Below are 24,035 nucleotides of genomic sequence, written 5' to 3' on the forward strand. Positions count from 1 at the left end.
CATGTTGCATATATGGGACAACGCTGTGACCAAAGTCTGCAGTACAGTGATGTGACATTCCCAAATTATCCAAGTCTTCTGAACAGCTCTTTACTAAGACGATAGAACTGGAGCCTCACTGAGAGCTGTTCTTTGTTCTTGTAATGCTCTTCATACACTGCAGTTATTACTTTATTTAATTATATAGATTGATATTTATTTAATTAGTGAATATATAAAACACAAGAACAGAAGAGCACGCAGAGCATGCTCATTGCTCTTTGATTGTTTTCGTCACATGTCATGGTGGTAGACATTACAGCACTGTGCTGCCTGGCTTCATGCAGTGGGAAAGGGAGTGAGAACAGTCAAAGTGCTCGCCTTGTGCTTGACTACTTCTTGCTTATTACTCCTTGGTCAGTGTTCATAATTGAGCGTTGTTTACTATTGGGGCATTGCCTTAATTGCTACATTTAATTGTGCAGACAGTGGTGGTATCTGATATGGGCAATATGGGCAACTGCCAGGGCGTTATCTTTTAGGGACCTGTGCAAGCCACTGGATGTAGGGAGAAACGACGACCTCAGCTTTCTGCTCTGTGTTACACTTAACATCTGCCAGCTTCTGATCACTAACAGCCTTCTAATCAACATTGTTACAACATAGTCACGACATCATATCTATCTAGCTATATCTATGTAGCTATGTCTATCTATGTCTCTATTTATATTTATCGATGTATGGATACATAGATATATAGATATGTAGATAAATATAGATCTATATTTATTTAGATAGATCTATAAATGGTAAAATGGTAAATGGACTGAACTTATATACCGCTTTTCCAGTCATTTTGACCACTCAAAGCGCTTTACACTAGAGTCACATTCACCCAGACGCACTCACAAACACACACATTTATACACCGATACGCAGATCGGTAGGCAATTTGGAGTTAAGTGCCTTACCCAGAGGCACATCGACATGTGGCAGGAGGAAGCTGGAATCGAACCTACAACCTTCCGATCGCAAGACGACTACTCTACCATAAAGCCACAGTCGCCTATATTTATCTATCTATATATAGATAAATATAGATCTATATTTATTTAGATAAATATAGATCTATATTTATATGTATCTATATAGATATCTCTTTAGATACATCTAATTATATATATTTAGATAGATAGATAGATAGATATCATGTCGTGACTATGTTGTAACACGGATGCTCAGAGGCTGAGGTTGTTGTTTCCCCCTACATTCAGTCGGTGGCACAGGTTGCTACAATTGATAGTAGCCACACAAATGCACCCACTACAACACTTTCATTCTATTGGCTGAGATGATGACAGATGATGGTGCATTTTTGTTCCAAAAGCAATCAGAGAATGTTTTGTAAACAAGCAGCGTTCTGCAAGAGTGCAAAAAGAAAGGTTTGAGAACAAACATTACAAGTTTTGAGAAGAAAGACATGTAATCCTGCTTACAAAATGAAAATGTAAGCAAAAGTATTAAAAGTTCTGATAACAAAAGATTTGTAATCCTGCTTTCAAACTAATGTGTGCTCTTGAATTATGGCAGAAAAATTTCCTCACAGTAGTCCCAAATTTCTGCTTTCAGTATTTTCATAGAGAACACTTTCTTCAAAGCTTTTTCAGAGAAAGGAAAACAAGTCTGCTTTAATTTTAAATGCATGTGGTGACATTAACTGATTTTGTATCTCTTCTATTTTTGTTTCTTCAAGGTTGGAAGGGTTAATGGAACTGTATTCTCAGGGTTACGAAAGGTCTTACACTGTCAACAGCAGTATTTTAAATGCCATTGAGCCCCATTTAAAAGACTTCCAGCAGCTTCTTCTGGATCCCCCTAAGGTAAAGAGAACAATTACAGCTTCATCTGAAAAAAATTGGACTATCATGAAACAGTTCAATATTTTTATCTCTTATTTCAGAAAGTGAAATTTGTATCTTGTATAGACTCATTAAACACAGAGGGAAATATTTCAGGCCTTTATGTCTTGGAATTGTAGATGATTATGGCTGGCAGACATTAAAAATCTAAACTTTACTACCTTAGAGAATATAAACATTACATAGAGTCAGTAACAATGATTTTTTTAAATCCATAAATTCCACGTCATTGTTTGGAAGACTAAGACTGTTGCACAATTTTAATGTACAGATTGAAACAGAAATCAGCGTCCTTGATAAAAAGTTTAGACCAGTTTTGATTTTTCTCTCCACAGAAAAGTGCAATATTGATGACTGTTGGCATTCTGGAGCAGCCCCTGGGGAATGCCCGTCTTCATGTGGCCCGGCTGGTGGCTGCCCTGCTGCAGACCAGTGCACCCAGCATCTGTCAAGAGCTCTGCAATCTTGCCACCATGGACCTACTGCTGGTAGGTCCATGGTGCTGCAGTTTTTCATGATAAATGAAATGCCTTAGCACTGGTCATTTCCGGTAGTTAATGCTTAGCTGTCTACACTTTTTGATCGTGTAACACATTAACTTGGATGGTTTTTGCTTCTTGGATAGGATCTGTTCTTCAAATATACCTGGAATAACTTTTTGCACCTTCAAGTGGAGCTGTGTGTGGCAGCCATTCTGAACCATCCTTCATCAGATGAACGGCCTGTCCTGGGTCCACAGAACCATGAAGGGGATCCATCAGCATCCAGCACTGAGAGGGAGGTAGAGCAGAAGGACACAAGCTACCCAGAAAACTCTGTCCATAATCCTCTTATAACACATGTAAGTGACATAAACTGAACTAAAATCCAAGATTTGTTACTTCTGTCTAAGGGTGGATAAAAAAATTTATTCATCAATGCAATGCTATTAATTTTGTTCTAATTCAATACTGATTTGAGAAACCCTGTGAAAAAACAGCAGGGGATCGAATAGATATTCGATTGAATAGATATTCGATCCCCTGCCCTGTGGGTTTGCGGCAGGGGTGGGCAATTATTTTTTCCATGGGGCCGCATAAGAAATAGAAAATATTGTGGAGGGCCTGGCTAAAAGGCTGAACATGTTGGTGTATAAATACAATGTAAAAATACCAATTTCTGATCTGGGTCAATTTCACTCATTTTATCCTGCATACATTTTAAAAGTCCAACATTTATCCTGTAAGATTTGGACAACCGTCCGTGGTAACACCTACCAATTTGTCCCATTTCAGTTCCAACTTGTCCACTCACGTATTTACCTCCGTGAAGAGATCGCTCCCTGTCGTCGTCCCTTTTAAAGACTGCATTAGCTGCCAGCACCTCCATAATCTTGAAGTCCGGTGTTATCCCACGGAGTGATATGAGTAGCTGGGCTGTGTCGTGGATATCATAGCTCTCATCCAAAGCCACAGAGAAAAAGTCAAAACTTGGCACTTCACGTTACAGCTGTAGCTCCAGATTCCCAGCAATGTCCTCGATCCTCCTCATCACAGTCCGCCTGGACTTGCTCAAGTGCGGCTTTTTTTTCGGGGTATATTAGCACTGCAGAGTCTACCAAGCACTCTTTCATAAACTCCCCCTCTGAGAATGGCTTGCTGTTTTTGGCTATTTTGTGGGATATCACAAAGCTGGTCTTGGTTGCTGCATTTCTGGATGCGTGGAACTTGGTAAAAAAAAAAATGCCTGGCTGGGTTCGCAGTTTAGCTAACAAAGCTTCCGATTTTCACGCTTTTTCGACATCAGTCAAGTTTTTATATTTCTCCCCATGTTTCGTCTGGTAATGCCGATTCAGATTGTAGTCCTTAAGCACAGCGATCTGGTCCCCACAAACTAAATACACGGCTTTACCTCCAACTTCAGTAAATAAATACTTACAAATACAATTTTTGTTGAAAATCCTACATTCGGAATCTACCTTTCTTTTTTTAGCCTGAGCTGACATTTTGAGGGCTAAAGTAGTCTTCTGATAACGTTCAATCATGCGCACGTGTCGCATGAATAAGAAAAACAGCAACTTCAGAATAAAAGCAGTGCAGCTTTAGTCCATGAATGAGATGAAATTAGAAGGTATGTTTATTTTGGAATTTCCAGTTAAAGTATACATGGCGGTAAGAGTCAAGTAAGGGTATGTGGTCTGGGCTGTACAATGCCCAGGTCTGTCATACGGGCCAGTCAGTCACATCCGGATGTGACCCGCGGGCCGTATAATTCCCAGGTTTGCGGGATGGTGAGCAACACTTTAGTGAGTCACACACACTGTCAATGGATGTTGGAGATTTCATAGTTGATCGCACCACTTGCTACATTTCCCACACTTTCTGCCAGTGGAATAAACTCTGGCAGAAAGTCATGAGTTAGCTTAGGACCTAGCACCATGTCTTTGCTGCTGGCATTCGTAGCAGACCTGCCAGTGTGGCACAGAGTGGCTGTCGTTACGCCTGCCTGCTGCTGATATGCTCAGTGTCATTTCTAAAACAGTTTGATGCAAAGTTGTCATCTTCTTCTTTTTGAGTTTGACGGTGCTAACGGCTATTTGGTGTCCATTACTACTACCTACGGTGAAGAGTGTGGGTCAAAATGTCAATATTGTTCAAATATGATTAATGGTGTATTAGGTTTAAATACACTTCAATTCAATACAATACTTCTACATTCTAACCTTTGTATTCCAAGTTTAGCATAAGTATTATTTTACTACTCTTGTTTTCAGATATTTACTGCTCAAAAATGTTAATGTATACACTGTTTAAGTGATGTATACACCACGGCTATTCATATGGGCAGGAAATGGGTGTCTTAAAATAGGCTTTCCTGATCCCATATATATTTATTTTTAATTTTTACTGTATTCTTTATTCTTATTTAAAAATTCTATTAATGTTATTTTTATATGTTGTGCTATTTGCTTTATGGCCTGTGGATGGACATTAACACCTTGCTAAATCTGGTGTATTTATGACAATATTATACTTTCATTAATAGGCACTGTTCCATTTAAATAAAATTTAAGTCAATATCAAAATATTTAAATCAATATCTAATCTAAATCAAGTTTAATTGTGACCAAAAGAATCGAAATCAAATTAAATTGTGAGGTTCTTAACGATACCCAGTCCTGCTTCTGTCCCCACAGGATGATTTTTGTGTTTGTGTTTGATCCTCAGCTTTTCCAGAAGTGTCAGCTTGTTCAGAGGATCCTGAATGCCTGGGAAGAGAATGAGCAAATACAGTGAGGAACTTTTATTTATCCTTAAGAGATTTAATTTAGGACAAATATGAGTGTTGTTTTACTCTCCTTATGTTTATGTCACTGTTAGGGCTGAGGGTGGCACCAGAAGAGGCAACATGGGTCATCTGACCAGGATTGCCAACATGGTGGTCCAAAACCTGGAAAAGGGACCAGTACAGGCACAAATCACAGACCTTATCAAAGGTGTAGCTTCTACCATCCAATGAGTTGTCATTCTAGATGAAAAGTTGATCAAAAATAAACATCTGTGTATGGGTTGATTTTACCTCAGAGCTGCCAGAAGACTGCAGGGGTCGCTGGGAGAACTTCGTCGATGAAACCCTCAGAGAAACCAACAGAAGGAATACAGTAGAGCTGGTGAGGCATCTTTCAACTGAACACACTTTTTCCCATTTCAATAAAATACTTTGAATAGGCCCTCATTACTCCCTCTCTTCTGTTCTTTAAGCCCTTTCTGGTTGACTTTAGTTGTGATAACAGCAGCGATAGACCATGCAGTACAACAGAGAGTCCAGATGAGCAGTAACAAGCTTTTCAACTACTGGAATTACAATTGTAAAGAAAAAGTACTTAATAACCCGCAAGATGGAATAAAAACATATCCCACCTGTGTGCCTAATTATTAATTACAAACAATATGGATGGCTTTTGTCAGAGAATCCACTTGGCAGCTTGCGTTCACACAGACCCAGCCAAAGGTATTTGCCCTGCAAGAAATTTATCATTCAGTTTAAGTGGATGGATTTTCTAACATAATGTTAAATGTTCTGTATTTGATTAATCCAGAGGATTTGCATTGCTTCACTTTTAAGAATATCTATAGGTTTGTTTCCACTGCAGTAACGTTTTCCAGGACCCATTATAGTTTTCTGGAGCAGTATTTCTGTTTAGTATTTATTACTGGTTAAATATCCTGAGCATTTTGTTTCAGCCCCACCCTTCCTGGTCAACCTAATTGAAAGTATTTAATTAGAGGAAGTACAGACTTCTGCTTACGCCGGCCCCATGGAGACAGAATGTTTAACATTGTCTTCAAAGCATTTTTTTTTAAATTGACTCGTGAAGTTAAACAATTTTTCATTGTTAATTCAAATTCAAAAATGCTTTCTTGATCCCAAAGAGAAATTAAATAAAGGTTAATTTAATATTTAAAATATAAATTGGAGCAATGACAGTTCCCTGGCATTGGTGATCATTGACCAGTTTTAACACTGAATGGAGCAGACAGGCTTCTATGAGACCCGTCTACAGATTCTTATTGTTAAAGATGTATGATTGTTACAAACTTGCTCTGTTAAGCAGTTTTAATTCAGTTTTAGAGCATAACCTCTATGCAAATTGCCACAGTTTGGAATGGCAGTCTATGGCTTTTAAATCATAACCAGTATCAGATAGTGTGCTTCTAATGATACTTTGGTATGATTTTACAGTTTTTAGTGGCAATTTTGGCTCAGTTTTTGCGGAGAGCAGAGAGCCACCCCATGTTGCAGCAAGAAGAGAAGCCACTCAGTGGCAGGGAATGTAAAGCCACACAAGAAACGACCAAGGCATATAAAAAGGTTCAGGGAAAAGAAATCTAGGAATTAAACTCAAGAACCCATAGCGACCATCTTTTGGCTTAAGATGAGGCCACTGAGCTTCTGCTCTGTTCTGCAGGTAAGCACCCACAATATCCACTCATCCAGTGAAGATGACGACTTCCCCAATGATATGTCTCTGCAACAGGTAGAAAAATCTTGAAAAACATCCCAATAATCAAACACTATTTGGTGAAATCACATATTCCCTATTCTCTACAGACCTTCTCGGACTATCAGATCCAACAGATGACTGCCAACTTTACGGACCAGTTTGGGTTCCATGATGAGGAGTTCAGTGAGCATGATGAAAATATCAAGTAAGTCACATTCAGACTTTCTCACAGGAGATCTCAGATCTACTGACTATCCTTTTGGACTTTGAACTGATGTCAGATTCTGAGTCATATCAGTCCATAGCATTGTGGTCTGTTGTTTTAGCAATGCTGCTCCTGCTATTATTTGCTACTTGATGCTGACGTAAAAATTCTCTTCCCTTCTTACAGCTCTACCTTTGACAGAATTACTGAAATAAATTTCTCTCTAGATGCTGATGATAATGGTGTAAGTTTTTTATTTATTGTCATTCAATATATTATTTGTCACACTTGTACATTTCAGATTATGAAACAAACCTTTAAGATAGCTTGAGTAAAAACAATTTTCAAAGAATGAGCTCATTAAGAGGAAAAGCTATCCAACCTGAACTGGCGCTATGTGAAAAAGCAATTGCCTCCTAAACCTAATAACTAGTTGTGACAAACTCACCAACAACAACTACTATGAAGAGTTTGGGATAACTGCCACTGAGTCTTTACATCACCACAACATCACCAGGAACTTAGGCCTAACTGTAAGATTCTGTGATTGTTTTGAAGCTATAGTGTGCAATAATCTGTGCCATGCATATGGTGATGACTACCATACCATGAATGTGTGACTGACTTTATAAAGTTCTGTGTGGATAACACCACCCCCACCAGGATATTGAGATGCTTCCCTAATAACAAATCCTATATAACCAGTGACCTGAAGGAAGTGCTAAGCAAGGAAAAAGAGAGCCTTCTGGGATGGACACAAGGAATTGTTTAGAATATACACTAGAATAATTCCCTTAAGTAACTTAAAGTCAAAATTAGAGACAGAAAGGAGGTGCACAGAAAGGTGAACGAGGATCAGACAAAAAACTGATCTTTAGAATATCTGTATTTGAAATACTTTTAACTGCAAATTCAAAAGGAGATTTCAAACTTGGATGAAAACAAAAAGGTTGAGAACAGTGAATTTTAAAGTTTTTGTGATAAAATAAATCTATTTATAGTTGATTATCCAACAAATATGAGGTCTGTTCATTGCTATCATTCACTTTGTACTGTTGCTTTTTTTCCATCAGGCCAATGCAGCTGCTTTTGAAGCTTGCTGTAATGAGAGGATACGTCAGTTTGATGATGCTGAAGAGGAGGAAGAGGACATCTGGGAGGAGAAGGAGATCAACTATACAGCACAAGCTAAATCCCGAACAAGGTGGAGCTAGTCATTTTCACACTCTAAGTTTTATGTTGCCCACAGATGGTTGGTGACCTTTGTTTACTCCATGTTTCAGGTTTGGGGTGTCTCAGACCTCAGAAGGAGGCTCCAGGGGCAGCATAGAAAATGGAGGACAGGAGCAGGCCTGTGAGCTGCAATCAGATGAGGAAGAAGATACTGAGCAAAACACATCAGATACAGGTATAACAGAATACAGCAACTCTCTACACTACAATTAGTAGTTTCCTATGGATTCAAATTGTTCTTTTTCTGTTTCTTCCACAGGTCCAGGCTGGACGGCAAATTTCAGGGATTCTGGAGGGACTGGTCCACCCCAAGTGCCAACAGGGTGGGAGAGTTCAGGCAGGGGTGAAGCACAAACACAAGTAACAGGCTGGGCCAACTTTATTGAGTTTCAGCCTTTCACCGGGTGAGAAACATAAAGTAGAACATGTTTTACTTCTCTAAATAATTTAATATAAAGCCAGGAGGTTTTTAGCAAGACTCAGACCAAACTGAGCTACAATGAAGAAGTCAGTAATTACTCTTTATATAGACACAATTCATTGTAATGTATGATTCTTTGTTTTTGATTTCACCAGTACTGAGACTGGTCCAAGATGCAGCTCTCCTGTAGACAGCGGTGATACTGAGAAACAAGCCAAACAGAACCATGAGCCGGAGGGTGAGCATCTGGACCTTCACTTGTTCACCTTTTATTTTGTTTTCACACTTTTACCAATATTCGTATTTTCTGACAGATAAAGGTTTGGGTTTCCTAAACCACAGTCACCAGAAACCAGGAATAATATATCTTTTTTAAAATATATTTATTGTTAATATATTTTTTAAATAAACTAGTGCAGGTGTGCTCAATATGTCGATCGCGATCGACCAGTTGATCACAGGAAGGTTTTCAGTCGATCTTGGCAGTAGGTGACAAACTGAACACCGCTAGGAGGCTGAGACAAGCATGTCCTCTTTTGACGCGCTTATCAAAATAATCACCAAGATCCAAAACGTTTGTAAATTTATTAAAGAATAATATTTTTAAAAATCAACAAAACGTGTTCAAATTAATGACCCAACAAAAATAATATCAGTAATTATTGTTTCAACAAGGTGTTACACAGTTCTGTGCATTTCGGCTCCATTACCTAAATAAAAAATAAAAAGGCGGCCGACTCTCTGTCTAGCAGAGCAGGAGTTTAAAATTAGCTAATCAACCACTGCTGGGTTCAGGGGAGCGCTAATAATCGCAAAATAAATATCAAGCCTGAAAACAACCTAATGTCGTAATGGACTGAATGTTATGTTTGTAACGTAATCTCTGCTCGGAGTGCAGGCAGTTGCCATGGCAATGGGCTTCTTAAACGACAGAACAAAAAGGTATGAGTGGTTTTGAGTTGATCTCCTGTTCTGGTTATTTTACCTTTGCTGTGGCGCATTACAGCAGCTGTAGTTTATGAATGTTCAATAAATGATAAAATTGGACTAATTATCTTGTTCATTTGCGAGTACACACCATTCACAACAAATACATTTCATTAAGTATTTAACAAACAATTGGCTCCAACCACACCAATTATGTGAAATTAAATTAATTGTCTAATATTTTTAAAAAACAATTAGTTTGGTGCTCTCTGGCATATTGCTTTAAGCACAGAGTCTGAAAGTTGATTTTTCTGGCTTTTCCTCTATCAAACATGCTATTAATTTTTGTTTCTTATTTAGTGGAAATATTTATGTTGATGAGACTTTTTCCAAAATGGCAATTTTTTTTTACTTTCATAACTCTACTGTTGAAAATGAGGAGCTGACTTTAAAAAATGACATTGAAATAAAATCCAGTCCAACATCTGGCTTGAGAGGACTCCTCTTGAACCTGATGGAGGAAAAATATCCCAACTTCAGAAGATGTGCTTTTAACTTAACAGTGCACTTTGGTTCCTATCAATCTGAAATTTCTCATATTGAGGTATCAAACCAAATTTCATATCTACCATAACTGATTGATACTTGCTGGCCTCAGGTTTACAACCAGCTTCTGACTATGAAAAACCATTAACATCCTCCCAGTGTCAGAATCTCACTGAGGAAGAAACTGGATTAGGTTTTCTATCACTTTCATATTTCTGCTATAACTGATGTGTATAAAATAAGTCAATAAAGTTCCAATTACAATTTTTATACCTTTGTGTCGTGGTAGATCTCAGCCGGCTGGTGAGAAAAAAAAGTAGATCTTGATCTCAAAAAGCATGTCACTGGCATGGGCTTATAGCTCATATGTGTATTTAAAGCAGGGACTAGCTAAAGCTGCAGTCAATTACAACACACGCCAGTGTAAAACTCGCCTCCCTGTTGCTTGAAGACAGTCTGACTAGTTAACCGCTGAGTCAGGATGTCATACAGCTGTTAATAACAAAGTGTATAAAATTATATGGTAATGACAGCGTATACTTGTCTGACAGATATAGCCGTCACTTCGTGCTAAGCGTTGAAAATAATGTTCAAGAATCAGTCATGAAGTTGAATTTACTTCAGGGATGGATATTTTAGCAAGACAAGGATCCAAAATTTGAACACAATTACTCAATATTTTATACACATCACTATTTACATCCTTATTGTTTTATTGTATTTGGGTGTGTGAGTGAATGCAAGTGTGTATAAGCTGTTCGCTATATTAAGGTGGTTGTATCCTTTAAGTGAAAATTCAATAAAATAATATAGGAAAAAGAAAAAAGAGAAGCACCTGGATGTTGGGAATGTGCAATATGGCATTTTTCTCTAGCTATTGTGATGGGTGGTGCTAACTATATATATCACAATATGATTTTGGTAAAGACTTACTACATAATATAAACAGGTTTTTCGCTGCCAATTCCAATTTCATGTACAGTATATGTATATATACATATATATGTATATATTAGGGATGCTCAGATCAGGTTTTTGCTTCCGATTCCGATCATCCATGAGGCTAATCTCTGCCAATCATTGATCGTTACCGATCACCTGGATTGGATGTTAATTTTTTGTTCTAGGTATAAATGCTACTATGTGATCTGGCAAAATGGAAAATGATCTGGCAATAAAATCACCTAATTTAGACATATAACATGCAAAATACTTGTAGCACAATACGGCAGCTACTCAGTCAAAAGGACAACTGAAAAACCTGCAATCAGTAAAATATTTAACAGTAAGGTTCTCTGTACCCTAAATTATACATGAGTCAAATAAATCTCACAATACTGACTATATCAGATAGGCATGTAAATAAGGAAACATTCATTCATGCAGGCTGCATCAAAATAAACAATCCTGAGTTACTGAATTAAAACTTCCTGAGAGCATGGCTAGCTGATTAATGCTGGTTCTGATTGGTTGTTTCTGACCGAGCAGAGTAACTCTGCAGAACACAGGAGGATGCAGAGGAGATTGATTATTTTTCAGAGATTATCTGTCTTATGATAGGACAGTTAAAATTTTTGTATATCTATTTTTTCATTTTATTTTATATTTTAAGTTTCATGCTGCAGCTTTAAGCAGACATTCTGTGTGGGAGTTCACTGTCTGCATAGGCGTAAATCTCTGGGGTGGGGGGGGGGGGGGGGTGTCTGGACCGCCCCAATCTTGGAAAAGTCTAGAATTGTCTCCCCCCAAAACAAATAATTGAAGAGACATTTGCATTTAAATAATATCAATATGAAAAGGCAAAAGAAACAAGGAGCGAAATAAATCTGCCATTTATCTCAGAAAAAATAAGAGTTAATTTTTAGGTGCCCCTACCATTGTTAGAACAATGGTTCAATCCAAAGTGTAGGAGGAGCAACAGCAGCAAGTGAGGAGTTAGCTGTTAGATGTGGCTTTGCAGCACAAACATAAAACCCTCCAGTAAGTAAATACTTAAAGCAAAAGACATGCAACACCTAGGGTTGCCACCCGTCCCGTAAAATACGGAATAGTAAATACGTATTTGGCTGTTAAATGTTGCATCCCGTATTGAACCGATACGGTACATGATTTGTTCCGTATTTCTATAAATGTCCGATAGACATGCCTATCACATACATATTAACACTAAGTGTAAGTGTAAGTCTTACTAAGTGTAACAATAATGACCAAAATAAAACACAGGAAATATTACGGTCAGCTAAATTGTCGTGGTGGGAGCTAAAGCAGTGGTCCCCAACCACCGGGCCGCGGACCGATACCGGGCCGCGGACCAATCGGTACCCGGCCGCGCAAGAAACAATGAACTACTTCCGGATCTTTTATTTTGAAAATCTTAAACCGTCAACTTGCAGCAGAATGAATAACATCGGAGTACTGCGCGCGCACCTCCCCCTCCTCCCCCAACAACAGTATCGGACTCGATACTTACGACGCCCCCCCCCCTCCCCCCAGTCCGCAGCAAAATTGCGAAGGGCTGACCGGTCCGCGTGACTAAAAAGGTTGGGGACTGCTGAGCTAAAGGACCCGCAGAAACGCTGCCATGGTTGCCTAGAGACAACCATGGCAGCTCACACTACACAGCCGCGGTGAGCTGCTATCAACTCGCGTCATTTTAAAACGTCCTCAACCTGATTCTCCACAGTCCTTAGAAGTAAAACCTCTTGTAAAGATGCATAAGTAACAGGGAAGACACAAATCCCAGGTTGAATAATGCTAGTAAGGATGAACGCAGGCAATTTAAAAAAATGTGTCCATCGTGGCTGTATGATATCAGACAGAATGGATCAGGAGAGGAACACAGCAGACCCGTTAGAACCTAAAGAACCAGACACCAGCGTCTCTTCATCCCTCAATCATCTCCTGAGGTTGACATGGTACAGAACATTTTACTATTGATTAAGTTTTTTATTGTGCTTTTTGTAGACTATATTGGTTTGATTATTTGCTTATATATGTATAATATCAGCCAAAATATTTATTTAGTATAACTTCTTTGGTACCTAATGGGGTACCTGTCTAGATCCGGCCATGGGCTGCAGGTCTATGTCTGGTTCATAAGTGACCACTGAACAATGAATTCATAAAATATATAAACATTTCAAAATAAAACATACAAAAAGCCCTGACAAACCTTTTAAAGTAGGGAATATTTGTGTTTACTGTTAATCTAATGTATGATTTGTTCTTTAAATGACCACCTATATTGTTTCATGGGAATACTCAGTGGTGGATTTTTGTTAACCTTCACAATTTTACTTTAACAATGAATTAAAAATTATAGTGCTGCACATTTAGCTACTGTATACGACAGGGGTGGGCAATCCTGGTCCTCGAGGGCCGGTGTCCTGCAACTCTTAGATGTCTCCCTGGTCCAGCACACTTGAATTCAACAGCTGAATCACCTCCCACGTGCAGTCAGGTTTTCCAGAGTCCTGCTAATGACCTCATTTGACTCAGGTGTGTTGAAGTAGAGATGCATCTAAGAGTTGCAGGAGACCGGCCCTCCAGGCCTGGAATTGCCCACCCCTGGTATATTCTCACGCTTTCCATCTGCCAGGGATCTGCAACCTGGATCTCTGGTGACACAAGTGGCTCTTTGGCTCACTTATTCAAATGAAGTATTGCTCTGTGTTTTTTTGTTTCATTCTTTTTCAAGTGTTGCCATGGAAAAACACTGACTACCTTGGCCCTCGTGGTAAATTTGACCTAGAACCAACTTCCAAACCTAACTCCTTATTTGTATAAATATTTTGGTAATTCTCTTTACAATACCAGAATGTTCACATAACTTTTATACTTTTAGCTGTCTGAGGATACATTTTGAATATTAAATCAGGTGTTATGATCAGTTACTCAGTACTTGAGTAGTTTACCAAATACTTTTTATACTTGCTTAATTAAACGTGTTTAAGGTATGCAACCCTGATTGGAGTACAATTTTGGGATTCTCTAACTGACCTCTATGCATGAACGATTGATCTATGGATCATTTAGACAAAAAACACTGCCATAAAATAATGTCTATCACTGCAGCGGACGTCCAACCCCATGAGAGTAGGACGTGGTGGGCGTCCCTTATTTTGATTTCTGAAAGGTGGCAACCCTAGTAACACCTTTTATTTACTTTAACTGCTCAATAAGAAGAAACACATTAACAATAAAGATCAGACTGCAGTTCATTCTTTTCTTACTTTGGCTGAATCATAATAAGCTGCCTCATTAGCAAAACTGCTACACTGCTTTCATAGACTTAAGCTTTTTTGTCAAAGGTAGCAAACATCTCATTCATATTTAGCTCTTTAACTTTTAGTTAATTAGAAGAGTTTGAAATGGGAGGGGCTGAGCAAGTGACCAACAGCTTTGTGTGTGGGAGCCGAGAACAGATAGAAAAAAGAAAGCTATGCCTTTATTTCTCACTGTCTTCAATGTAGAGCCTTTAAAACCACAAAATAAAATCTGAATATTTTTCTATATAAACCTGGTGCTTTAAATGTTACGTTTAAGTTATGATACTCCCCAGATATTCATTTCTATCTACCTGTTGGTTCTCAGTCTCCCTGGACATGACAAAACTAAAAAAAGGCTTAAAAATAAAGCAAAATAAAGCAGTTATAATTTAAACAGCCCATAACTTCTATTGGGAGCCATTTCAATAAATCAATGTTTATGGGAAATTTTATTGAGAGCAGTTGCTCATTAAAGCTTTTTTATTTAGAACTATTAAGGAAGAATAATTTATAAATTAACTTTGGACAAAACGTTTGGCTCTCTCTTCCTTAATCTTCCGGGTCCTCAGCGGGCGGCATGCAGCTAGAGTGAAAACAACAACGCTACGCATTGACGTCACAGATCACAGAGTTTAATCCCATACAAAGCAACGCATGAATCAATCAACAAAGCTGCAGAGGTACAGAGATATGCATTGTTTACCTTATACAAACAAAGACAGACAAGACAAAGACAGACAAAAAACAAAACAAAGACGCGTCTTTGGAGAGAGCCGATGGAAAAAAGCAAAATAGTGGCAGCTCTCTGAATTTTTTCTCCTGACGTTAAGTCTTATACTAAAGGTGTGTCTTGTCTTTTTAATATATGCACTTAAGGCGTTCCTCTAGTGGACCAACTGGAAACTCCCTTAGGCACTCAGAGAAACTTAGGAACTCCCCCTAATTTACGGCAAAGATCAAAGGGCCATCTGGTCTCTGGTAAAACAAAAGAGCGAACCGCTGCGTCCTGACCCCCTGTGGTTCCACGGCCATCCCGGGCACAGAAAAACCTGAGATAAGATTTCACAGATATCTGTGAAATCTGAAGTCTCTCTCATTATCTCTCCTTACATAAATTCTCAAAGAAACTTACATCCCGTAATTTTAGTTCAAGGAAATGTTATTTTTACAAACCCCAGTTTTGCTTCTCTACAGTCAGCACCCCAAAAGATTGAGTCCTGCCAAAAATAACACATAAAATCAACAGAACAAAATAAGGTATAATTCCTGAGCAATTTTCTAATAGTAAACAAAACATTTTCATTCAAACAATTTCCATTTGCTTCTGATATAGTCACAGATAATACAGTTTTCAAATACATTCATCATTTAGTAGTTTTAAAATGAGATAATACAATCTTCAGTAAAAACATGTTATTAATACTTAGAAAAATGTCTTAGAAATTAAATGTTAGCGGTTTCAATCTTCTATGTTGCATTAAATTTCACACCATCCCAGATGTTGGTTTCTTGCAGGCTTTTGATCTGCTGTGGACAGACCAGATGTCTCTCCCCCAAGCTCCAGTGCTTCTGCCCTGCAGGCTATGCTAATTTTATGGCCTGCTGTGCTCTGGCCGCACAGCAGGAGGCCCCTGTTTGTCTGAATGCCTGCTCATCTGGCCCAATCCCGAATGCTCAACACAAACCTGTTCAAAATAAAGAAATTTGTTCAAAATAAGAGTGTTGAATATACCTTTTACACATGCCGTAAAATTAACTGTATTAAGCACTAAAAATAATCATTTTTCCTCAACAGAACCTTACATTTTTGTAAAGGTGTGGCGGGTGTAGCAGTGAGACTGAACAAAACTCATATAGAAGCAACATTTGAATTTTAGTTTTATTTCTCAAAATAAAACGATTTGTTTTATTCTGTTTTATTAAAAGAAGTGTTTTTCTTATTGAGAAAATCACTTGATATGCATTACCAGTAATTTTTGGTCCTGCAGTTTGAATGTGGTTTAAAAACTTTTTAAACTACATTTTACATTACATTTCACTGGAACCTTACCGACCCCCCCAAAATTGCTCTTAAGAAATTTTCCTGTTTATGGTCCCGCCCAATAATGAGATGTGATTTACACCCTTGCTTGCAAATTAGATACATTTTATTTGGTTCACAAAATGCCTTATGGGCAAAAGTCACAATTTATTTTACTATAGCTAAATTAAACAGAAAGGTTCTCTGTACCCTAAGTGACCACCTTAAAAGTAGGAGTCTATGCTGGCCCTGGGAACCTTATAGCAGGAAAAAATAGTTAAAACCCAATTAAATAAAACAGACTGCTTGTGGGAGGAATAATATAATAATAAGGAAAACACAAATATAACTAAATACGCCTAAGTGTTCCCCCGACAAAAACACACTCACACAAAAATCCCTGATGAATACAACAAAGAAAACAAAACTCCCCTTCCACTAGTCTCTTCAAGCTAAATAAAACAGCTTGGAACCCAGGGGCAGCAGAGGTCCCTTTTTAAAATGAGCCAGAGGGCTGGACAATAAGAGCTCCTCTTCCCTAAACAAAACCCAAAATACTTTAAATCATTAACTACCTACAAGAAATTCTGGGGCGTGCTGTGGTGGCGCAGGGGGTTAGCACGCCCCACGTTTGGAGGCCTTAGTCCTCGACGCGGACGTCGCGGGTTCGACTCCCGGTCCCGACGACCTTTACCGCATGTCTTCCCCCCTCTCCTCACCCTCCTTCCTGTCTGCCTACTGTAGAAAAAATACGAGCCACTAGCGCCGCAAAAACTCTTCGGAGAAAAAAAAGGAAAAAAAAAAAAAAGAAAGAAATTCTAATCTGAAACTAAACAAACAAGAGAAACTGAAACAGTAGCATTCCAGCCTACACACAAAAGAGATAAGGTTAGACAAACTCCTTAAGTAGCCAGACAATAATAAGAAGCAGCATTTACCTCCTCTAAAGTGAAACCAGCCAAAGGGCGCTCGGTATGTCACTCCCTCTAAAAGTATGTTTCCTTCAGAAAAATCAAGTAGAGGAGTTAAATATAATTCTAAACCCACCTCTCAAGATCAATGTACATACCTCTGCGAGAGTAATCAGCCTGGGATCTGATCTCCTCAGCGATCTACATGCTCTTAAATCTGAGTGCCTATTACCTGTCACCATAATGAACCAGCTGCGCCCTGTCACAGCGTCTTCCACATATGGGGAATAAGAAGAGTGCACAGCAACATACTTCCGGGGACAAGATGCCCCGGCTACATATGTATGAGTGTGTGTGTATATACAGTATATATACAATGTACAATGTCCAATAAATGCATATAATGTAGCAAATTTCACTTTAAGCTAAATCACTGAACCAACCTCTTTAGAATATTCAAATTTATCAAGACGGACCTGTATGAGTTAGAACATGTCCAGGTTCTTTTGTTTTTGTAATAAGTTACTCATTTTATTGTGTGTCTGCAGATTTTGGTGCCTCTTCAGGTCCTTCTAAACCAGGAGACACACAAACCGCTCCAGTTGTGGCATCAGACAGCTGTTCCCTCGGGATATTCGAAAGTGAAGGAGGGGACAAAAATGCTAATGTTCCTCCTGAAGCAGTCGCCTCACAAATGGCCCCTACCAACCAGACAGCCGACCTCAAAAGGTTTGCACTTTGCAACTGAAACTCTTCACACCTAGCTCTAACATGCATTCTTATTAATCCAATTATGTCAGACAGTGTCTAATGCAAATCTGCCACTTGTCGAGCCATCCTACCTTGTGGCACACTTTTAAGACTCAAGTTACTTTTCTTTAACACCCTGTTCATCAAATTATCTTCTGTGTTGAAGTTTACTTGTTTCAATCTTTGAGGAAAGCGTTGCCCAACTGACTATTCATTTTGGTCTGTGTTTTATAATCTTTCATGACTGTTAGTCGAGAGTGACTGACGGACAGCCTACATTTATAAACAGCCTTAGTTCAAATTTTGTCTTTGCATTTACTCTGCAAACAACAAAAACAATGCTGTTTAGCTTTTAACATGCACCCATGTACAGCAACGTTTAATTTCCCTTTGGTAGGGTTTCCCTCCAAAAAACTTAAGCCCGGTGGTCAGGGCACTGAAGCGGTCCACTATGCTTTTTTATTAAAAGGTGTTAAGTTGACAGGAAATGTAAAAATATTGCTGGATAATTATGTTACTGGAAGACGTTATTGACAATTCCTAAACCCACAGCAATAGAATCTTAAAAACAACAAAACAAAAATAATACTATTAAATAAAGATCAATTATTTGCACTGCTGTTAAATCCAAATTAATTCATCAGTTAGTGGATCTAAAAATATGATGAAATGCTGATCACATTTAGAACTAGCCTGTGCTATAAATGAACTAAGCAGCTGTTTAAGACTCCCCAGGCCCATAAATGGGCCTGGGTTGTAATTTTATTACAACCAAAGATATAGTGATATATACTGTATATAAATTTGATTTTATGATTTCATTATAGATAAATTCAACAATTTTAAATTGTTAAACATTTAAATGGAAGATTTTAAGGAGTTGGCAAGTTTACTTTGGAAAAGTTCAAATAACAATTTTCATAGTATTGCAATATACTACAATTATCATTGATTGCTTGTTAATTAAGTTAAGATAATTAAGTTAATTGGCCAACTTCACTGAAGTTGGCCAATTAAATTAGCCTCTTTCCCAGATTCCACTAAATCTGTGTTGAAGCACTATTAGTGGTGCTGATGTTCTTAGCAGCAAGAGGGGCCCTTAAATTAAATTCTGCTCAAGGCCTCATACGTCCTTGGACCGGCCGTGAATGATGAGCTAAATTCACAGCACTGTGCATTTCTCTGCTGGATACAGAGACAAACGGGAGATTTAATTGAGTAATTCTTCCATTTTGTGTCTATTGAGTTTTTAATAAGCGCTACAGAAACTGTTTTGGTTGCCTTTTGGGTTGAGTTTTCCTGATAACAATAACTCTGCCTGTAAGCATTTAATATGAGTTTGATGCATCTATTCCATTTACACAACAGCATGTGAAATTGATTGTTAATCAGTGTTGCTTCCTAAGTGGACAGTTTGATTTCACATAAGTTTGATTTAATTGGAGTTATATTGTGTTGTTTATGTGTTCCCTTTATTATTATTATTTATTTTTTTTTTTTATAAAGCAAAAAAAAGCTATTACTTGTCCTGGGCTGCCAGGACAAGTAAACCCTGGCAGCCCACCAGGCTTATATACACTGCCTGCTTTGGAGTCAGTAAAGCATTTTTGAATTTGAATTTAAGTTGAAATGTCATGTGACAGACCTATAGTTTGGCAGGTGACCTGTTTTGTGTGGCTAAGTGAGATTTTATAATATCAATGGATTTTGATTGTAATAACGCAAGCTATCCACATTCCTTCAAAGAATAATCATTAATGGGGATGTAAGGATTTCCTCTAGTGATCATATTTACAGTTGTGCTAACCTCAGATCAACAGTTTTCCACACTAAAAAATAAAAACAATATTTGACATTTCTATATAACTAATAACTTTTTTTGTATTTCTAACACAGTTGACTTGTAAATAGCAGTAAATCCCACCACCACAATTATGATTTTCTTTCTGCAGTGAGGAGTGTCTAGTGTCTCTGGAGAAGCTCTCTCTGTCAGATCCTCTTCCCCCTTCACAGCAGCATGCTGCGGACTCATCTGTAAACACACAGACTAATGAGAAGTAAGTGTTCATGCAGCCAAATAATGTTGGATCATTTGAGTGCTCTAACTGACTGTGACATCTTGTGTTACCAGAGAGGACTTGTCACAGACCCATGAAGTGTCTGTCAATGGACCGGTGTGAGGACGCGTTCATCCAGAACCCTATCAGTGACCATGGCGCAGGCTGTCAGCCTCCTCCAGAGTGACTCTCCCAAACAGCCTCACTGCAGCTCCAGTATTTTTACTGAATCACATTGCCACATTATTGGATCTGGACACTGCCACCCAACACCAATAATGAGGGGGCAGAACATTTAAAACAAAGAAGAAAACTAGAAAAAGCCAACAGACAGAGCAAAGTTAAGAGAAATCATCTTTTCTCCCACAGATGTTGCACATCACTCAATGCAGTTTCAATGTAGCAGCAACTTTTGAAACTACATGATCTGTGGGGTAACATCTGAATTTTTTTAAACTGAAGGTTTTCTCCTTTTTTCCACTGATTTGGATTTTATAAGGTCACGCCTGAATGGATAGCACAGGCTAACTTTTAACAATGCCTCAACCAGAAATACCTGCTTTTATTTTTAATACAATTTTTCTTCAAGCTTAAAGAAAAGCACTTATGTCAGCATTTTGTTGTATGTAATAGCACAATGTTCATCTCTGCTGGCTGTCTCATCTGTCCTCTGATCCACATCAGTGTTTCTACTCATTGTTTAGTTTGTTTTTCCCAATTTATGGTTTCTGGTAATGAAATGTGTCATCCATCACCAGGTTGAATGTTTGATGTGTTTCAGGGGGAAGAATGAGGGGAGTGATTTGAACAGTGCTGTAATAGTATTACTGTTTTTGCTCATGTGCAATAATGTTGGTTTGCCTTTTCTTTTTTAAGAGAGAAATTGAAAAAAATGTTCAGTCCAACCTTGGTGATGTTTGGTGTGGCTTTGGGCAAACAAATTTTTATCTAATCTCAAACTCATTTTTCAGATTTTTACCTGTTTTCTTTTTGTCTACTTTTAGTGCATGTAGGTTCTCTGTTGACCTCACTAGTGAGCTAAGACCTTCTGATTGTAATGAACTTAAAGATCCGATTGCTATCCTCCACAAATCAGCCAAACATTATCTACCTATATACAAATATTATCTACATTTTAAAGTAACTTTACAAGCATTTTTGAGATTTTTATTGTCTGATCCTTTTTTCTTGCTGTGTCTTCACCAAGCACTTATTCACAAAGCAATAGGGGCATCTGATGCGGTATGTTTGGTTATGTTTGTTTTTTTCTGTTGAAGCAGCAGGATTGGAAGGAGTGCAGGCCTCCAGGTCTCTTTGATGTTCTCATTGAAATTCTTTAGCAGTGATCAGCTTCTATGGTTGCTGTTTAAAAAAAAAAAAAAAAAAACTAAAACATTTAAATTAAAAGCAACTGGTTTACCACATTCATACCAACAGATTTCCTTTGCTAGTTTGATTCTTGTCTTTCCACCAGACTTGTTGAGGTGCAAGGAGACATGAACAGTTGTGCAGCTCCAGTGAGAGATGAGATACAATTTTAGGTCTCTAGAACCACATATACAGTTGTGCTCATAAGTTTAAACACCAGAGAATATGAACGAATACACAGAAACCTTTCACTCATGGCTCGTAGTTGGGTGAAACCATTTGTTGTCAAACGACTGTATTCACTCATTTTAAAACATGAGCCTGATCAAAGGTTTCCACACCCTGATGATTTTGACCTTATGCACACAAGTTGACACAAACTGAAGGTGACCATACTCACTTGATTTGTTTACTTGTATTCATCATAGTTGTTTGATGATAGTTTCAGCCAACCACTTGTGGTTTTATTCATATTCTTTGAAAAATGGCCAAAAACCCAAAAAAATTCCATGAGGGTATATAAACATACTAGCACAACTGTAGATTTATTTTACAAACATTGAGCATTAATTTCTAATTTACTTCTTATTTAAACCCCAAATTACTATATTTTTGTATTTTTTATGCAGCCTACTAAAAAGTGCATCCATTTCCTGTACATTATGTGTACTCACTACACAATTCATACTCAATTGAGTCCATCAAAGGGGTTTGACATGGAGGAGCTCAGCCTGTGCTTGTATTGAAAGTTCATGTTCCCTTTAATTTGTCTATTTTTTTCCTTATGGTGACTCAAGTCATTTTCCTCGAGTAGATTCGTAGATTCTCTATAAGGTCAAGGTCAGTCTTCTAGTTTACTGGCCAACCAAGCAGAATGAATGATGGTCATCAAAGCAGGTATTGAAACTTTTTGCAGAGTGGGCATGGCCCAAATCCTGTGGGAAAGGGAAATCTGCAACTCAATGACTCTTGTGACCAGAAAGAAACATGGCAGACACAGTCTTTGGACATGAGAAACTCAGTGAACCAACCCCAGAATACTTGACCTAACCCTAACCCTAGCTCCCCAAATCATTGCAGACTGTGGAAACATCACACTTGGACCTCCAGCAGATTTCCTTTGTTTCTTCTCCCAGGCTTCAATTTTCTAATGAAATGCACACATATATTTCATTTGAAAAGATGACATTTGTCCATAGAGCAGAGGTCCAGTTGTTTATTTCCTCAGCCACGTAAAACAATTTCAATTCAGCAGTTTTAGTCTGTGTACTAAACTAAATCAGGGTGTGGTAACTCTTGAAGCACTTATTCTACTTGCAACCCACACTTTTTGAATATCTTCTATAGTGTTGAGTGGAGTTTACTTTCTAATCTTCTCAAGGATCCATATGTATAGCACATTTTCTCCACATTGAGGAAAACAAATGAATCAAATCCATCAATGAATGGATGTGCTTGTAACTCCTAATGGGAGCAACCCAGGGGCAGCCACAGTCACTCCAGTCAATCAACCAACTAATCAATCAAGTTTATTTCTATAGCACATTTCAGCAATCTTTACATCAACCTCTCCATCGGCTGCCACCTTATCATGGTGGAGGGGTTTGAGTGTCCCAGCGATCCTAGGAGCTATGCTGTCGTGGGTTTCATGCCCCTGGTAGGGTCACCCAAAGCAGACAGGTCCTAAGTGAGGAACCAGACAAAGCGCAGCCCGAAGACCCCTTATGACGGATAAAACCTTTGGAATTGGTGTTCCCTTGCCTGGATGCAGGTCACCGGGGCTCCACTCAAGCCAGGTCTAGAGGTGGGGCATGTTGGTGAGCACCTCGTAGCTGGGCTTTTATCCGTGGAGCCCGGCCAGGCTCAGCCCGAAGAGAAAACATGGGTCATCCTTCCCATGGACTCACCACCTGTGGGAGGGGCCAAAGAGGTTGGGCACAGTGTGGAATGGGTGGTGACCGAGTGCGGGGACCTTGGGGATCCGCACTCGGATCCCCAAGGTCATGCAGAAGCTGGCTCTTGGGATGTGGAATGTCACCTTTTTGGTGGGGAAGGAGCCTGAGAGTGTATGTGAGGTTGAGAGGTTTTGGCGAGAAATTGTTGGCCTCACCTCAACGCATGGCTCTGGTTCGGGAACTAGACTCCTTGAGAGGGGTTGGACATACTTCCACTCTGGAGTTGCTCTCAATGAAAGACGCCGGGCAGTAGTGACCATACTTGTTGCCCCCCATCCTGGTGCCTGTACGTTGGGGTTTACCCCACTGAACGAGAGGGTAGTCTCCCTCTGCTTATGAGTGGGGGGATGGCTTCTGACTGTTTATGTTTACGCACCAAACAGCAGTTCAGATTACCCACCCTTTTTTTAGTTCTTGGAGGGGGTATTTTAGAGTGCCCCTCCTGGGACTCCCTTGTTCTGCTTGGGGACTTCAACGCTCACGTGGGCAATG

At 38.8% G+C, this 24,035-nt stretch overlaps 1 protein-coding gene across 1 annotated transcript in view; it reads left to right on the top strand.

The window, feature by feature from the left end:
• The window catches only part of LOC102221355 (serine/threonine-protein phosphatase 6 regulatory subunit 2-like), a 48,529-nt gene extending 26,922 nt beyond the window's left edge, over window positions 1–21,607 (top strand). The window contains exons 9-24 of the mRNA XM_005814427.3: window positions 1,733–1,859; window positions 2,234–2,386; window positions 2,524–2,739; window positions 5,105–5,169; window positions 5,258–5,373; window positions 5,462–5,547; window positions 6,847–6,915; window positions 6,990–7,087; window positions 7,274–7,331; window positions 8,161–8,291; window positions 8,371–8,495; window positions 8,580–8,724; window positions 8,897–8,979; window positions 17,962–18,142; window positions 20,116–20,220; window positions 20,295–21,607. Coding sequence (XP_005814484.1) covers window positions 1,733–1,859; window positions 2,234–2,386; window positions 2,524–2,739; window positions 5,105–5,169; window positions 5,258–5,373; window positions 5,462–5,547; window positions 6,847–6,915; window positions 6,990–7,087; window positions 7,274–7,331; window positions 8,161–8,291; window positions 8,371–8,495; window positions 8,580–8,724; window positions 8,897–8,979; window positions 17,962–18,142; window positions 20,116–20,220; window positions 20,295–20,343 — 1,807 coding nt within the window. The 3' untranslated portion in view covers window positions 20,344–21,607. The remainder of the gene's footprint in view (window positions 1–1,732; window positions 1,860–2,233; window positions 2,387–2,523; window positions 2,740–5,104; window positions 5,170–5,257; window positions 5,374–5,461; window positions 5,548–6,846; window positions 6,916–6,989; window positions 7,088–7,273; window positions 7,332–8,160; window positions 8,292–8,370; window positions 8,496–8,579; window positions 8,725–8,896; window positions 8,980–17,961; window positions 18,143–20,115; window positions 20,221–20,294) is intronic.
• Window positions 21,608–24,035: the final 2,428 nt, after the last annotated feature.

The sequence above is a fragment of the Xiphophorus maculatus genome, chromosome 17 (genome assembly GCF_002775205.1).
Source record: "Xiphophorus maculatus strain JP 163 A chromosome 17, X_maculatus-5.0-male, whole genome shotgun sequence".
NCBI lineage: Eukaryota > Metazoa > Chordata > Actinopteri > Cyprinodontiformes > Poeciliidae > Xiphophorus > Xiphophorus maculatus.